Source organism: Ursus maritimus, unplaced genomic scaffold (genome assembly GCF_017311325.1).
Source record: "Ursus maritimus isolate PB19 unplaced genomic scaffold, ASM1731132v1 scaffold_9, whole genome shotgun sequence".
NCBI classification, from domain to species: domain Eukaryota; kingdom Metazoa; phylum Chordata; class Mammalia; order Carnivora; family Ursidae; genus Ursus; species Ursus maritimus.
This window is the reverse complement of record NW_024427107.1, coordinates 65,432,257-65,450,405: the sequence shown is the minus strand read 5'-3', so window position 1 is coordinate 65,450,405 and position 18,149 is coordinate 65,432,257. Positions and strand designations below refer to the sequence as shown.

The 18,149-nt window shown below is 41.5% G+C and overlaps 2 protein-coding genes across 6 annotated transcripts in view; one reads left to right on the top strand and one right to left on the bottom strand.

Moving 5' to 3' along the window:
• NSMCE2 (NSE2 (MMS21) homolog, SMC5-SMC6 complex SUMO ligase) overlaps nt 1-10,183 on the bottom strand; it is a 209,063-nt gene extending 198,880 nt beyond the window's left edge. The window contains exons 1-2 of one of the 2 annotated variants that reach the window (XM_008689338.2): nt 10,041-10,183; nt 6,320-6,490 (exon numbers count right to left, since the gene is read on the bottom strand). In XM_008689338.2, the coding sequence (XP_008687560.1) occupies nt 6,320-6,476 (157 nt within the window). In that variant the 5' untranslated portion in view covers nt 6,477-6,490; nt 10,041-10,183. The remainder of the gene's footprint in view (nt 1-6,319; nt 6,491-10,040) is intronic. The other variant, XM_008689339.2, reaches the window with a different exon arrangement.
• Nucleotides 10,184-10,248: 65 nt separating this feature from the next.
• WASHC5 (WASH complex subunit 5) overlaps nt 10,249-18,149 on the top strand; it is a 59,169-nt gene continuing 51,268 nt past the window's right edge. For 2 of the 4 annotated variants that reach the window (XM_008689337.2, XM_040625756.1), the window contains exons 1-4: nt 10,252-10,386; nt 15,641-15,952; nt 16,435-16,580; nt 17,569-17,653. In XM_008689337.2, the coding sequence (XP_008687559.2) occupies nt 15,767-15,952; nt 16,435-16,580; nt 17,569-17,653 (417 nt within the window). In that variant the 5' untranslated portion in view covers nt 10,252-10,386; nt 15,641-15,766. Of the gene's footprint in view, nt 10,387-15,639; nt 15,953-16,434; nt 16,581-17,568; nt 17,654-18,149 lie in introns of those variants that run through there. The other 2 variants (XM_040625757.1, XM_040625755.1) reach the window with 2 other exon arrangements.

Sequence of the window (18,149 nt, the reverse complement as noted above, 5' to 3'; positions counted from 1 at the left end):
AGGCGGTATTCAGATACTATACATACTCGGTTTCAAAAACTAAAATATGACTCATTCACTATTTCAGAAAGTGACATCCCATTGTGAACAGGAGAGCCTAGCAAACAGGAGAGCAGAGCAAGCAATGATTTCCACACATTCCATCATGTGGAGAAACCATGCCAACTTTCAGGTTGTTACAGTCAGTGGAAGAAAGAAAATCTGGAGGTGCTGGGATGGCTGGAAATTTATGGGGTGAGAATGAACAGCCACAAGAGGTGAGGCAAGGCAAACAACTGCCCAAAGTTTCCTCTCCCCAGCTCTTAAAAAGGAAACTACTCAACTTTCTGCCTGAGGAAGCCAATAGGAAAGAAAAGCACATTTCCCACCTTTTAACCTCCTAAAACTGTTCCAAACACAACTAGCCCTGTAGAAGGACAAAATGACCTATTTATGTGGACAGAATGTGTAAACCTTTTTAGAGTGGTTTTTAAATGTGATCAACAAAATCAAGATCCAGTAACTTAGGATAATAAATAATAAAGCTGCAGTGTTTATTTCTTTCTTGTGACAGGGTCTACATCTATCTCTAGTAATTGAAAACAAAGGTAGTGGAGATACGGGGTTGGTTATTCCTCATTCCTGGAAGAGTTCATCTTAAAATGTAACCTTAATAGGCTTATAGTTTCTCTGGTCTGATACAGATACGGTCAACATATGTTTCTTTTCTTAGCTATATGGAATAACTCAGGCTCTAGGCTACAAAATTTCAACAATTTAGCGACTGTTCTTTTGCACAATCCTGAAGTCTGCAGGCAACAGCGGTCCCTGAGACCCCGTGGCTACCTCATAAGAGGTATTCTGGTGCCACCTAGTGGTGTATGTTTCCTGCCAAATAGGAAGTGAGGATTAGACCAGGCTTCTCAAGGTCTGGTGGTGGTGGATCAGCAGCACCAACATCAGCATCACCCGGTAACTTGTCAGAATTGCAAAGTTTTGGGCTCATCGGACCTACTGACACTCTGGGGGTGGGGTCCCGCAGTCTGTGTTTTAACAAGCCCTCTAAGTAGCTCTCATGCACCCTCAGGTTTGAGAACCACTGGATTAATGAGCTCTAACACAAAAATTAAATGCAAAGTCCTTAAAAAATTACATTTACAAATTAACAGAAGTGCTCAATTTCTAATTTTGGAAGACAACTTAATTTTCTTTTCTTTTCTTTTTTTTTTAAAGATTTTATTTATTTATTCGACAGAGATAGAGACAGCCAGTGAGAGAGGGAACACAAGCAGGGGGAGTGGGAGAGGAAGAAGCAGGCTCATAGTGGAGGAGCCTGATGTGGGGTTCGATCCCATAATGCCGGGATCACGCCCTGAGCCGAAGGCAGACGCTTAACCGCTGTGCCACCCAGGTGCCCCGACAACTTAATTTTCTATATAGTGGATTCAAATATCTCTATTTGGAGAAAGAGGCTTCAAAGACACTTATTAACTAATTTATACACATTCAAAACCTGATGAACATCAAGCCTCTGAAAATGTGAGATGAGCTCATCGCTGAGGTCTCTGCCCCAGGAGACTAGGTTCAAAGGGAAGACCAGACACATTAACAAAGCAAAACACAACACGAATGCAAAAAACCCCCATGAAATAAAGAAAAACATTAACTGGTTTCAGGATATCAGGATATGGCATGTTACTGTATCTTAAGTGGGGGTGGGACTCATCTGGGAACACATGTAACGCCAAGGAGGTAGAATGGTGATTTTTAAAGATATTTCTCTTTTTATTATTTTTTTAAAGATTTTATTTGAGAGACAGAGTGAGAGAGAGAGCACACGAGCAGAGGGAGAGGGGGAAGCAGGCTCCTCACTGAGCTGGAAGCCCAATGTGGGACTTGATCCCAGGACCATGAGATCATGACCTGAGCCGAAGCTCAACCGACTGAGCCACCCAGGCGCCCCAAGATATTTCTTTTTTAAAACATTTATTATTTATTTATTTATTTGAGAGAGAGAGGGAGGGAGAGCAGGCACACAAGCTGGGGGAGGGGCAGTGGGAGAAGGGGAGAGACAATCCTCAAGCAGACTCCCCACTGAGTGCAGAGCCTGGCACGGGGCTGGATCACAGGACCCCAAGATCATGACCTGAGACGAGATCAAGAGCTGGATGCTTAACCAACTGAGCCACCAGGCGCCCTGAATATTGGTGATTTTTTTAAATTAAGAATCATCTACCCTAATGATAACAGATGCCACAGAAAAGTCCACTGTATATATCTATCTACTCTGTGCAATTATGTTACAAACTAATCAGGAGAAAAGTAGATCTGATGAAGCCTTGCTAAACTGTTTATCTTCTATTTAGGTCTTAGAGAGAACTTATTTATCTAATAGCAACCTAAAACACCTAAGGTTCAGTAAGAGCAGTACCATAATTTATCTACAAGTTTTCATTTCTTTAAATTCAGCTTTATAGGGGCGCCTGGATAGCTCAGTCTGTTAAGCACCTGCCTTCAGCTCAGGTCTTGATCTCTTGATCTCAGGGTCCTGGGACTGAGGCCCACATCCCGCTTCCCGCTCAGCAGGAAGCCTGCTTCTCCTTCTTCCTCTATCCCTTCCCACCTTAAATAAATTCAAAAAAAATCTTTGAATTCAGCTTTATAGTATGCCCTTATTTGGAAAAAAAAAAAAACCCTCTGAATTTTAATAAGTATCTATTTATTCAAAATTAAAGAGTTACATATTTGAAGTAAAGAAAAACAAAACAAAAACAAAAACTGGATCAAGAGATCAGTATGGCCACCTCCACATCATCACAATTAAGTGCCATCCCTTATTCTGTGTCACAAACTGCAAACCTATCACTTAAGAGGGAAAAAAAATCAACTCTGAAAAGCCAGCCTTGCAAACCCAAGCCTCTAGCATGACAGGCAACATCACAGACATGAATACAGGTGGCATAAGTATATAAAAGAAGTTCAAAGTTTTGCTCTATTGATTAGTTTTGAATTTATACTTTAAAAATATTACTTTAAATATACAGAGACCAGGGGCACCTGGGTGGCTCAGTTGTTAAGCGTCTGCCTTCGGCCCAGGGCGTGATCCCAGGGTCCTGGGACTGAGCCCCACATCGGGCTCCCTGCTCCGCTGGGAGCCTGCTTCTTCCTCTCCCACTCCCCCTGCGTGTTCCCTCTCTCGCTGGCTGTCTCCCTCTCTGTCAAATAAATAAATAAAATCTTAAAAATAAATAAATAAACAAAAAAAGACCAACTATTTAATTCTAACATTTTAAGCGCAACTGCCTAAAAGAGGATGAATTTCTGACAAAACTGTTCTTTTCAAACCTTTCCTTGACTGGCATAGAGGCTTAAGGAGAGGCTACAACCAGAGGTACATTAACATTTTAGAACGGGACCATTCCTCAATTTTATTTAACTAAATTTAAAGGGCTTATGAAAATTTAATTGCTTAAAGATGATAATCACAACAACAATTTTGGTAAACTAAGTCAGTACTTCTGCCTCAGAAAGCAGAAAAGTATGTAATAAATTTAAAAATCTGAAAAATAAGCCCCAGCTTCCTGAAAAATCTCCTAATACAACAAATTTCATTTTGCAATTAGGTAAATAAGAAAGTATTCCCAGAATACCAACACATCTAGAGGAAAAAATAGACATGCTGGCAGTAAGAGTCTATTGCCTGGACACCACACATTATAACATAATACAGGGAAAGGTGATCATTTCAAATGAGCTAGAAGTTGAATAGGGACAGCAACCTGGTATAGGAATATGCAACCACAACAATACACATCACTCCCTTCCAAGTGCTTGGGAACAAGAATCCCCTTTACCAACAATTTAATACTATAGCAACAAGAGATATACAGTACAAAGTGACAAAATGATACCTAAGTGATCACTACCACCTCTTCTAACAAAGCTCATTTTAATTTGTGATGAAATTGGAGAACCCAAAAGGTAAACAGAAAGGGTGCTAATCTTACAAGGCTAAGAGGAAAAGGGAATAGTTCTGCTATGAAGATGATTCATGGACTTTTCCGCATGCTCTTCTGTACTGTAATTTCTCCCAATCCATTCACTGCTGTCCAAGAACACAGTCAACAGGTTTGTGTTCCAGCTCTTCTCTCTTATGGTTGAAGATTTTATTATGACCTTTATCCGGGTCACCTACCAAAGCCAAAGCCAAAGATCCAAAAATAGACTACAGATCAAGGCTCGGAAGGGTTAAGACATTGCAAGGCTACCCACTAAAAATTACGGGTGCCTTCGGCTGCTGGCCATGAATGAACAACTGGTATGGAATTGGCCATTCTGCAGTGAGGACTAGAAAGCTGGACAAAATATATGAGACAACTGCTTTAGACAGTGGGACAACAGGCAGAGCAGAACCGTGAGCCCCACAGAGAGGGACAAACAAGTTAGGTAAGTTCTACAGTTGTCTGCCTCTCTGCACAAGGGTGGAGGAAGCCAAGCAGAGAACAAAAGTCTTGAAGGACCAAGGAGACAAGAGACTGGAGTTCGGGGAAGCTAAGACAACAGAGGTTTCCAAGACAGAGCACCCGGAGGGAGCTACTGCAGAGAAAGTACTCTAGAGATCTCCAGAGACCTCCGCAATCCTAAACCACTGAGGAACAACTGCTGGGAGCTGTAAAGTGAAAAATTTCCAGAATTCACACAGCACTGGAAGACCTTCGGATTCCAACCAGCAGAGTGGAGCTATCTCACTGAACCCTCTGGGCAATCAACAGAGAAGCAGAAAGGCCAAGCATTGTAACCTGGCTAAATTGGCACTAAAATAAATCAACACTAACTTGACCCGCACTAACAAAGTTTAACAACAAGCCTGGAAAGGATGAGCCTAGTCCACAAATGACTTTGATGCCTGCCAAAACAAATGCCGTAATTCTTTATTGGAAGACGACAAAATCCAAACACTCAACAACATAATACACACGATGTCCATGTGAAGAAGCAGTGACAGGAATGACAGAATTAGCAGACGAGGATATTAAAACAGCTATTATAAATATGCTCCATATACTCAAGAATATAGAGGAAAACATGAACATAAGAGAAATAGAAGACAGAAAATTCCATTCAATTCTTTGTGTCTAGAGTTGAAAAATTCAGTATCTGAAATTTAAAATTCAATGCACAAAATTAACAACAGAGACTGCAGAAGACCAGACCAATGAACCTGAAGACATAGCAACAGACAACACTAAAATGGAAGCCAGAGAGAAAAAAAGACCTGAAAAAAAAAAAAAAATCAACCAAGCCTCAGTGACTTACAGGATGTTATCAAGCTGCCCAATATACATATAATTTGAGTCCCAGAAGAGGGGAGGGGAGGGACTAAAAAGCTATCCTGAAGAAATGGGGGCGGGGCGCCTGGGTGGCTCAGTTGGTTAAGTAACCGACTCTTGATCTTGGGTCAGGTCATGATCTCAGGTTCGTGGGAACAAGCCCTGTGTAGGGCTCTCTGCTCAGCATGGAGTCTGCTTGAGATTCAAGCTCTCCCTCTGCCCCTCCCCCTGCTTGTACACATGCTCCCTCTCTCAAAATAAATTTAAAAAATAAAATAAAATAGTGGCAGAAATTTTTCTAAATTTGATCAAAACCATAGGCCTACAAATTCACAAAACTTAAACAATACTAGACAGAACAAACAAAATCACAAAGACACATCATAATCAAATCACTGAAAACCGGTGAAATTAAAAACGACACAAAAATACTGTTGCTCCCCTGCCTCCATATATAATATAAAATAAAAACAACCCTAATCCAGAGAAAGCAAATTAACACCTTTCCAAACCTTCTGATCAAAAACTGTTGATAACATTCATCAAAGCTGAATGTTCCTATTTTGGTAGAGACCATCCTTTGCCCGTACCCCTATCATAAGTTTAGTCTGTCTACCCAGTAATCAAGCATGAACAGAGTTAAACTATTGCAAAAATAACATTATAAATTTATATTAATGCATTTGCATACCTTACAGTTCATAAATGTCACATACTTTAGATTGTATGCTCGCTGAGATCAGGAACCTTCATGTTTTAGCCTGTAAATTTCTAGTGCAATTTCTACCGGCACGTAACTACCGAAGACACATGAATGAGTCAAGCTCATTTCATCCTCAGTACATCGTTACGTGATATGTAGAACAAGATGAGAAAATCAATGCCCCGAGGGATTAAATCACTGTCCCAAGAACACTTGAAAGGTGAGCAAAATCTCACATCCCTAGAGTAATGTCTCCATACACGGTCATCCCAAAGTAGACACAAAAGAAGTAAGTTTTGTTACTTACTCTGAGTTTCCACGAGATCCAAGGCAACACTAGAAGCTGTGTCCATTCCAGAGCTGATACAGGACTGGAAGTTTTTCAAAGAGGAGAGAGCAGATTCTATACCACTGAAGGATATAAAACCAGTTGAACCTGAACTTGAACTGGAACGTCCGGGCATCTTGAAGTTATTACCTAAGTTTTCAAACACAATGAAATAAGATTTAGGAGTCAGAATAATAACTGCATAGGATAATAACACTGTTGTAAACATCCATATGAATGTATCTAATAGCCCACAAGTGCCACACTATTATATACATTCTATATCCCTGGAGGGGAAACCAAAGCATTGTGCTGTCATCTGGGTCACCAAATGCAGATGCACTCAATATACAGGGAAGCTAAGTGTCTTCATTTTTCACAGGAGGGAAAATATCCTCTCTCAAAACATTCCTTGGTTCTTTGAAGAATTCAGTAACAGCACAGTTCTTAAAAACCTAAAACATAAAGGGGTTAGAAAAAGTAGACTACTTTTATGATGCATCTTTCTAAAAACTGAAAATAGAAATAATAAAATACTTTAATAGGGAGAACTTCAAAACCTGTAATTTTTAACATACCTGACATATGCATATTGAAATCTGAAAACTAAATATATAAATAAAAAACATATATTATATACGCATATTGTATATATTCCTGACTGTCCTCTGGGTTCTAACAGATTTACAGACTCGGTTAGATCCCAAACTGTGAGTAAAAGCAGAATTTCTCTACATTACAGAGTAAAATATGGGGGCGATATGGAGTAAGGGTCAAGCATGCAGCTTCTAGAACCAGACTATCTGAGTTCAAAGCCTGATCTTGCCACTTTAGTAACTGAATGACTTCAGGCAAATTATTTAACCTCTCGGTGTTTCATTTTTCCCTTCCTAAAATTGGAATCCTCCAGTGCCTACCTCAAGGATTACTGTGAGAACTGAAGGAGAATATATAATATGTATAATAAAACACCCAGAATAATGCCCAGCATATAAATCTTTAAAAGTGGAAGCAAATATTAACATCAACTTCATCATTATAACACTGTAAGCAACAATATGGAGTAGTCCTTGAGAGAATGGACACTGGACAGAGATGCTTGGAAATTCTGTCCCATCCATGCCAATTAAATTGCACAACCCTGGCTAAGTTGCTTACCTTCTCTATCTTCAGTCTGCTTTTGTGTAAAAAGGAAATAATCGTATCTATCTCACAGCATTATTGAGGATAAATTAAATGCAGATTTCTAAAACTTGTCTGATTTTAAGAATCAGTTGAGGGGCGCCTGGGTGGCTCAGTCATTAAGCATCTGCCTTTGGCTCAGGGCGTGATCCCAGCATTCTGGAATCGAGCCCCACATCAGGCTCCTCTGCTGGGAGCCTGTTTCTTCCTCTCCCACTCCCCCCGCTTGTGTTCCCTCTCTCTCTGGCTGTCTCTCTCTCTGTCAAATGGATAAATAAAATCTTTAAAAAAAAATAAGAATCAGTTGAAATGCTTATTAAAAATACAGATTTATATATAGGTACTATCTCAGACCTACTGAACCAGAGTCCCTGGTGGACACTCTGAGGAAACCTGTATTTTTATGAATTGTCCCCGGGTGATTCTTAGAATCAAACAAGTATAGAGAACACTGAGATAATTGCATCTCTCCCCAAATTTTATGTGGAGAGCCTAACCCCCAACCCCCATTGTGATGGTATTTGGAGAGGAGGCCTTTGGGAGATAATTAGGTTTAGATGCCCTGAGGGTAGAGCCCTCAGGAAGGGATTACTGTCCTTATTAGAAAAGGAAGAGACACCCCAGTTCTCTCTCTCCACCAAGTGAGGACATAGCAAGAAGGGGGTTGACTGAGAGCCAGAAAGAGGGCCCTTATCAGTATCCAACCATGCTAGCACCCCAATCTCTGACTTCTAGTCTCCAAAACTGTGAAAATAAATTCCTGTTGTTTAAGCCACCAGTCTACACTATTTTTTAATAGCAGTTGGAGCTGACAAAACACATGATGAATATAAGGAATAATATAATCCAGGCTAAGTGGAGAGTGTCTACCACATAGTAGCTATCTTTATTATGTGCACGCAAAATTCACATTACTCTAATAAAACTCTGCATTTGCAGAGACCTGGGGAAAACTTCCTTCTGTAATTCTGGAGTATTTCCAGGGAAAAGATTCAGATTGAGAAGCAAAGGGAATACATGGAGTAAACACACTTTTCCCTCTTTCTCCCACTAAGTACAGCTAAGTACATAATTCACAGGACACCCCCTCCCCCAAAGAATCATCTGGCCCAAAATGTCAATCATGCAGTGGTTGAGAAACCTTGGGTTTAAATCAACCTCCTCTTGTAGCCTTCCCCAGTAACAATAATCTCTTTGTTCCCTGTACCTATGGTTTCCAAGAAAGTTTAAAACAAGGTTTCCTGAGTTGTTCCCAAGAATGTTATTTTGCCTCTCCCAACAGGCTTTGTCTTAGGCCATTCTGGCTGCTGTAACAAAATACCAGATTGGGTAGCTTATAAACAACAGAGATTTATCTCTCACAGTTCTGGAGGCTGGGAGGTCCAAGATCAAGGTGCGAGCAGGGTCGCTTTCTGGTGAAGGCCTTCTTCCTGGTTCCTAGGCCCCGTGCCTTCTCACTCCTTGTCTTCGCACAGTAGAAGGTGCAAGGGAGCTCTCAGGGGCCTCTTTTACAAAGGCACTAATTCCATTCTGGAGGGCTCCACCCTCATGACCTAAGCACCTCTCAAAGGCCCCACTTCCTAATACCATCACACTGGTACTAGGATTTCAACATATGACTGGGGGAAGCGGAAAGACAGACACACATGTTCAGAACAGAGCAGGTATAAGATTGGCTTCAAGCAGGACCAGTTATTACTGTCTCCCTCTCTCATCTTTCTGCACAGCACAGTGGTAGGCAAACAGCAAACAATTTATAGACGTTATGCTGAATGTCCTTCAAATCATGGGGCTATACAAGTCCAGGCAGAGCTGTTATCTCCTTTTTCAAGAAGGATACATCTTTCTTTATGAAACCTTCTCTTATCCATACAAGCAATTGCTTGTTCCCTCCCTCATGCTACTACTGTCCCTCCCTCTCCCCCAAACACACACATACACTTTTTTATGAAACTCAGTAAAATTCATCACAACTATTTGTTCACATGGCTGTCACTCCTTCACCCTGCGAGCAGCTGAAACTCGAACTCCGACACGTTCTACAGCACAGGAAACAGCTCCTCATACAAAACAGGCGGTCAATAAAGAACTGAGGAAAGTCACAACGATAACAGCAACCACCTTTCCCAGGTCCTCCCCCCAGAGCGCCATAAACTGCGGCCCGGGACCTTCATTCTCATTATCGCTAAGGTTCACCACCATTTATAGAAAAGAAAAGGAAAATTGGGGCCCAGAGAGCTTATTTGAACGCCCTGCTCGAGGCCCTGCTTTTAAAGACAGCTCAAACCAGATTAATCTGCAACAAGAATTCGTGAACTCTTCCCCACTCGGATCTAAGGATGGAGAGATGGCGTCGCAGGGAGGGAGGCAGCCTGTCCAACCCTCACTGCTCGACGTGCAAGAGCCAGGACCACAGCCCAGGCGGACAGACCCCAGCTCAGGGCACCCGCGGAGCGTCCGAGAGGGAGGCGACACCTCCCGCCACCCTCGCCGTCGCCACTCCCCGCTTCTGCCTTACCTGGATGTCCGACGCAGGTCGGTCTGGCTGCACCCGGACGGCCCACAACCGGACCCCGACTCCTTCCTCAACTCCCTTCTCCAGGCGCTGAAGCTGCGAGCGCGGGCTCGGACGTCATCAGCCGTCGCCCGCAAGCGGTCACATGACGCCCCGCCCCGCTCTCCGCCCCTCTGGTCATGTGACCGCCAGGGGAGCCAGAGGCGGAAGCCGGGGTCCCGCCGGCTGGCGATCGGGGGCTGCAGATAGAAGGGTACCCGTGCGGAGAGGGAAGGGTGGGGACCCGAGTGCCGACCTCGCCCGGGATCGCCGGCCGCACACGTGCGCCCTGGTGCGGCCCGGGTGACTGGTGAGTTGGGGCGGGATGCGCTCTTCGTTCCGTCCCTCTGCCCCTCCCCAATCCCTGGGCCGGGCCGCGAGGGCCGAAGGGGCGTCTGTGGCGTGGGGTGCGTCTGGATGGGGAGCCCGGTTTGGAGGACTGAGGGCCTCCAGGGGCAGGGCTGCAGTCCAGGCTCTCCCATCTCCATTTAGGTGGAAATGATTTTCCACGCTGTCTGGGCGCTTGGGGAAGTGGTATTCGGCTGCTTGGCCCGCATCTGGTCGTTCCACATTTCCAGGAGCCGTGCTGGGTAGACAGTGTTATTTCTCCATTTACTCTCAAGAAAACGGAGCAGTTGGCGAGGGCTTTTATAGTATGATGAACCCGGGTTTGAATTCTAGTTCTGCCGTCGGCTGAGTTTGAGCAAGTCATGGTTCCTCTGTGCACCTGAATTCCCTCACCTGTGTCATGCTGGTGCCAAAGTTCTTTGCCTTTCGGAAAATAGTTCCGAGGGTCCTGACTGGTTTATGGGCACGACTGAAAACATAAACCAAGTCACAGAGCCCGTAATGGAGCCGGGTCTCCAGATCCAAGTGCACGGAGTTTCCCCCAACATAGGTGATGGGGTCATGCGAAGGGAGGGAGAGGTCTTACTGCCTCTGCCCACAACCGGGAATACCTTCCATTTTTCCATCTCCTGTCTTTTCCAGGGTTTATGAATAGGACTAGAGTGATCAGGGTTCTTTCAGAACTTTTTTGGAAGAGAGTTGTCGGTCACTTTTATCTTGACCAACAAGCATTACATTTTGTTGCTGATAATGGATAAGTGGAGACCAGTGCTTCCTTCTTTATGGAACTGAGGTTTTATGAAAGGGTAAAAATAGACCTGTCTTCTTTTGTCCTCTGAGTAGGGCACACAGTGGTTTGTCCCAGGACAATTTAATTTCCTTCAGATTTCAGTTCTGTACTTATTGGGTAATTGGTATGATGATGCCATGCTGCATTCTTGAAACATGTTGTCTTTTGTCTAGGATTATTTTCCAAACTGAAAACCACAGCCATACCAAATTCTTTAAAATAAGTTACAGCTACTTTTTGGGGTACCTTGTAAAAGAAAAGTAGGAAATTGAGTGGATCTCTGGTTTCATTTCATGCCAGGTAGTAAAATCATCTGTATTGAGAAAAACTGATCTTTATGAATTTTCTTCATTTCTAGCACCAAGAGAAACACTAAATGGAAGATTTAATATAGGTTCGTCTACAGTGTTTATCAGCACCTCATTCTAGAGTGATTTTTTAAAATCTCAACTAAGTCTTGGCACCTTCTATAAAGCCACCTGATTCTGAGATTGCTGCAACATGATTAGACATCTTTAATGTTGGTTCTTAGATTCTGTTCTTTAGGGCAAGTTTTTCAACCAATAATGGGGTATCTATCAAATACTCTAACCAAATAATATTTTGAATGTTACCTACAATGTAAGGCTTTAAGGATTAAAATAAGAGGTAAACACAAAAGTCTTGACTTATGTCACTATCCCAGGTCTAAGCTAACCCGACTGTATATAGGTGCTGAGTTTATCTGTTCATCCTTTTTCTTTTTTGGTGGAGGAGGGAAGGGGGGAAAGGCAGGTAATGTTATTTTGCTTTAAGATATTTTCTCCGTGGTCCCAGTGTCTATCCTATATTGGGATCCAAAATCTCGTAGCAGTGACACACCTTGCAGTTGTGTCTGGAGTTTCATCCTGCTTAGACCTGGGTCTTCAGAGGACTTAAGTGACTTTTTTTTCCCCCATTTGCCATTATTTCCCCCCTTTCCTTGTCTCATGTTCCCAGCCAGACCATTTCAGTGCAAAAAAATGAAATGAAATTGGGGTGCCTGGCTGGCTCAGACAGTAGAGAATGTGGTTGTTGAACTCGGGGTGAGTTTGAGCCCCACGTTGGGGGTGGAGTTCACTTTTAAAAAAATGGAATGAAATTATCTGAAATTCAGCCTACTAGAGATCAATGTGGCTTAACAAGTAAACATCATGAGAAAACGAAAGGAGTTGTTAATAATTTATGCCTTAATGTGTACTAAAGGATACCCTCATGAGACAGAGTTCTAGACAACTGTAGTGGCTTCTCAGCAGTCCCTGCTCTTGGACCAACCCCATCCTCTTCCTGTGATCTGCACTTCTATCCCTTGTTCACTCTGCACCAGCCGTATCAGCCACTTGGCTATTCCTTAAGCACATTTAGCATGTTGCTGCCCTGGGGCTTTTGCATTTACTTGTAAACCCTGCCTGGAATGCTCTTCTCCGTGATTGTAAAATAACAAACTACCCCAAAACCTAGTGGCTTAAGACAAAAAAACATCTATTGGCTTATAGTGTCCGTGGTCAGGCATCCGTGATGTGGCTTAGCTAGGTGCCTTTGGCTCAGGGGCTCTTGGGAGGTTGTAGTCTGACTGTGAATAGAAGCTGTTGTCTTATGTGAAGGCTCAACTGGGGTTGAGGGGGTTCCATTTTCAAGCTCATTCAAGTGGTTGTTGGCAGGTCTCTCACTCTCTCATCTCAGGGCTCTCTCACATGACAGCTTCCATCCTCCAGAACAAACAAGCTAGGGAGGGTGCCCCAGCTAGAAGTCACCGTATTTTGTGATCTAATCTCAGAAGTAATATCTTTCACATCAGCCTTATTCTGTTCCTTAGAGGTCAGTAAGTATCACTCAAGGAAAGGGGCCTACACAGGGGATGAACAAGGAGATGGAGGTCATCAGGGATTGTCCTAGGGGCTGCTGACCACACTCAAATACCCTTACTGCTTGCTTCCTCACTTCCTTCTGGTCCCTGTTCAAATATCTTATCAGAGAGGTTTTCACAAACTATGTAAAACAGCACACACTCCATCTCTTTATCATGCTTTTTCTTCACAGCAGTGATCACAGCCTGATACATAATGCATTTATTTATTATCTGTCCCCCACTCCTTGTAGTATGCAGCCTTTATGAGAGCAAGAGCTTAGTTTTGTTCGCTGCAGTATCCTCGGGTCCTGAAAGAGTGCTTGACACATAGTAGGCACTGGGTACATATTTGTTGAATGAATGAATCTATATCAGTAGGAATGCTTCCACCTGTAAAGAGTCCAAAAGCCAACTAGCAGTAGATAAACCATAAAAATAGTTCATTTGACAGGGATTACAGAGGTAAGTAGTGCCACAGCTGAATCAGTGAGTCAATAACATCAACGAAAATTTAGATTCTTTCTCTCCTTCCAAACCACAGTCTGCAGATTTTTGGCTTTGTTTTTCTTTTAGGCTTGTCACCTTGTAAGTCAGGAGAGACATGTTCATTGGACCACATTCAAAGGCAAGAAGGAGAGGGATAGCCAGAGGAAAGAGAGAGAAAATTCTCTTGCTATGCTTCTCTCCTTGTAGCAAGAGGAAAAGAATACATTTCCTGTAAGGTCTATCATAGACTTCCTCTTAACATCTCATTGGTTGAAATTGAGTCACATGTCGAACCTAGCTTCAGGGGCCGTGGGAAAATAAGGATCTGCTTCCTCTATAGGAAGAAAGGAAAAGGAAGGAGGAAATTCTTGTTGGAGAGTCAACAGCATCCCAGTAAATTAAGACATTTCTAAGTATTGAATCAATAATAAGAGACATACAGAAGGAAAAAAGAAAACCTTTAAGGGTTATACAAAGCTTCCAGGTATTAGATAACTTACTAGGTAGCTCAGCATGAGCGAACTTTGAACGTATGTGAGAAAGGTTGGGGAATGTTTGGCTAGGACTGCACAGGAAGCCTCCTCCTGTCAAAAGTCTTTCCACATTCTGGTTTTGTGTGCGGCGAAGTCCTCATTATTTCATCGTTCACCGTTTGAGTCTTTGCAGCTAGAAGATTAGATATGAACAAAGAAGTTGGCACTGACATAAAAATTTTAATGAGTTGACCACTTGTAAGATTAGTTCTTCTTATTCAGATAGCCGTGTCCTAAAGGTCTATTAGGTTGAATTCATATTTTTGTTGGTCAGTCTTCTTAATGTTGATGTCATATTGATAGAACACAGTATCAGTGCAAAATGCAAGTGCAAATTTTGGGAAGTACACAGGCCTTCTTGAAGCCGAAAAATAATTCAGACTTCATGAAATTGACCACGATGACCTAGCTGAATTAACAATTAGAGGAGAGAAATACAAGAAAGAGGATGACAAAATGAACACCTCCAAAGATAATGATTTGAAAAAGAGTTGGAAGAAGGCTTTGGGAGAATGAATACTGCCTTGAACGTTTTTTGCAAAAATTACCTTTTTCTAAGATCGTGCTATGAAAGTCAACTGTGAAGTACAAGATACTGTATTGTAAAAGTCACAGCTTGGTGAAATAAACTTTGGACTCACTCTTGATTTGTTCCTTGAATTAGGACATAGTTGGTGCAATTTTACTCTAAATTTTGTTAGGTGTGAAACTTACTTTCAGAAGTTTTAATGATACCATTCCAAGATACCTTTCTAATCAAAACTTTTCCGTGGCCTAGCATGAAATATTTGTCCTTACTTTAGAGTCACTCAGTAGTATTTCTCAGGCGTGTATTAGCCATGATAACAACAGCCTCCTATACTTGACATATGAGAAACATATTTTTAAAGGTTGTTCCCTCGCCTAATTCTAGTGGATTTGAAGACATAGTTATCTTTTTCCAAAGGTAAAACAAGTGTTAGCGAAGATAAAACAACTCCTGTATGGAAAATTTAATAGTAAGTGCCCAATTTAGGGCACATTGGAAGCACACGTGCTCACTGGATCCTCCCGAACTCAGGGATCAGCTACATCAGGTCTTTTCTCATGGGAAGAAGTAGATAAAGGATTGAGAAAGAGGCCAAGAGTATCCATTTAGCAAAGTCCCTTTACATGGGAAAGTAGAAGAATGGAGAATAAATGCCCTCCCCTCATACTGGAACTTTCTTTCTTTCTTTCTTTCTCTCTTTCTTTCTTTCTTTTTTTTTTTTTGTAAGATTTTTTTATTTATTTATTTGAGAGAGAGGGCACTAGCTGGTGGGGGGAAGGGAGAGGGAGAAGCAGACTGCCCACTGAGCAGGGAGCCTGATGCGGGGCTCAATCCCAGGACCCTGAGATCATGACCCGAACTGAAGGCCGATGCTTAACTGACTGAGCCACCCAGGCACCCTTAGTTGTTTAATTTTTTTTAAGTGAGTTTGGGAGAAAAATCTTATGTATATGTTACACACACACTCCCTTTAAAAAATAGAGATTTTTATACTTTTCTTTTGGGATACAGGTTCTTTAATGGAACAGCCAATCTATCAGCAGACCCGGTTTCATCTAATGATTTACAGACCCCAGCTCTGAAGCCGGTGAAACATTCCTACTGGCCAGGCACTGAGTACAGTACATCATCCTCACCATGTTGGACTTTCTAGCTGAGAACAACCTCTGTGGCCAGGCAATCCTAAGGATTGTTTCCTGTGGCAACGCCATCATTGCTGAACTTTTGAGGCTTTCTGAGTTTATTCCTGCTGTGTTCAGGTACAGAGACCGAGCCGATCAACAGAAATATGGAGATATCATATTTGATTTCAGCTATTTTAAGGTAATCTTCCTCCAGAGCATTTTTACCACTGTATTGTCTATAAAAGCATGCTTTCTCTGGGAACTATGAGATGCTGAAAGGTGAAGGAACTATGGAGAAAGAGTTAAAGAGTAAAGCTTTTAAACCAAATTTAATATCAACAGACTAACTTGAAAATAATATAAATGTATTATGTGGAAGCCCTAACATAATATAATCAAACTCTTAAAAAGATAACTTTGGTATAATGTATTTCATAACAAAGTATCCCACACTTAAAAGCATGCTAATCGTGGTTCCAGTTCCAGTTCATTTCTTTCAAAGGGACTTTGCATCTCGGCTTCTGTTATCTTCATTACTTTCTGTTGTGCTGTTTTCAAGTTTTGATACCCGTTTTAAGGTATAAGAGCAAATTTTTAAAAGACTATTTAGAAATGTTTAGAAATTGTTACCCACAAGTGTGCTTTTATTGCCGTTTCACATAAATGTGTTTTTCTTCTCAGGGTCCAGAATTATGGGAAAGCAAGCTGGAAGCTAAGCCAGAGCTACAGGATTTAGATGAAGAATTTCGTGAAAACAACATAGAAATTGTGACCAGATTTTATTTAGCATTTCAGAGTGTACATAAATATATTGTAGACTTAAACAGGTATTGATTAATTTAGCAATGGCTGATTCTGATAGTAAATAGTGGGAAAGGGACATGCTAGAGAACATGCATCTTTGAGTTACTGCACAATCTCCCCAACCCTCCCATACATAATTGTCTTTTCCCTCCTGTGGCACTTGTCCTCTTAAGTATTTTAGAGTTTTATTATGCTTTCCTGTTCTTGTGAAGTAGTATAATAATCTTGGTTTGTACTATGTCATATGGCTTGCTTTCTTCTTTTTTGTTTTCATTGATGTATCGTTGACACACAATGTTTCATTAGTATCAGTTGTAAAACCTAGCAATTTGATAACTCTGTATGCTGTGCTCCTCACAAGTGTAGCTACCATCTGTCCCATGCAGTGCTATCACACTACCATTGTTACATTCCCTGTGCTGTACCTTTCACTCCCATGATTTACTCATTCCGTAACTAGAAGCCTGTATCTCCCGCTCCCCTTCACCCGCTTTGCCCTCCCACTCCCCCATTCCTCTCTCTTCTGGCAACCATCAAATTGTTTTCTGTAGTAAGTCATATAGCTTTCAATCCTGTAGTTTATGGTCATATTTTAGTATCTTATATATGAGCAGTATAGAGAAAGGAACTTATTTTTTAGCATTGGAAGCCATAGCTTCCTTCTTATCCCTAACTACACAGTATTCTCTTTTAAGAATTCACTACTTATCAGCTTTTAAACTAACTATTCCATGTTTTTATAGCATTACTCCTAAGATATTTGTAATTCATAAATCAAAACAAGGGGCTATTCCTTTTATTTGGAGTATCCAGTATTAGCAACCTGTGGCCCTAAATCACTATGATTTCTAGCTCACAAGTCCATTTTTAAGAGCACAAAGGGCCACAGACTATTTGAAGGCCAGAATGCCTGGTATCTTGCCTTATCTTTTAAAAATCTTTACATTCCTTCTTCAAAGGTGTTCAGGTTTTCATTAGAATGAATAACTTGCTCTGGGGTTTCATTTCTAGATATCTGGATGATCTCAATGAAGGTGTTTATATTCAGCAAACTTTAGAAACTGTGCTTCTCAATGAAGATGGAAAACAACTTCTAGTAAGTAATAGTAACCATTTAAAATAGAAAGTCAGGAATGTCAAGCTTAGCATCACTTTTTTTCCTGTAAGTCCCAAAGACATGCAAAGTACCCTTCTTTAAAGAGAAGCAAAATAAACTGACAATTATCTTCTCCCAATTGACAGTATCTGAATTTAGAATGTAGTAGACTCTGAAAAGAATTACAAGTGAGTAGAAATCATGTGGAGATTATGAGCTTCCTCAATGTAACAATCCTATCTTTATCTTTCGCATCCCAGCCATCTAGCCTTAGAAACTAGTACATAACAGTCGTTTAAGAAATGTTTGTTAAATAAGTAAAAGATTTAGAGGGACTCCATTTGGGGTCCCAAGCCAAATATCAAAAACAGGCCACCTGAAAGGTGATCACTGCAAATTAAAATTTATTTCACATACACTTTTCAAAGCCCATTCTGTACAGAGGGTGAGAACCCTTTGGGGAAACCTGCATTCTCCTTGTAATATAAAGCTTTTA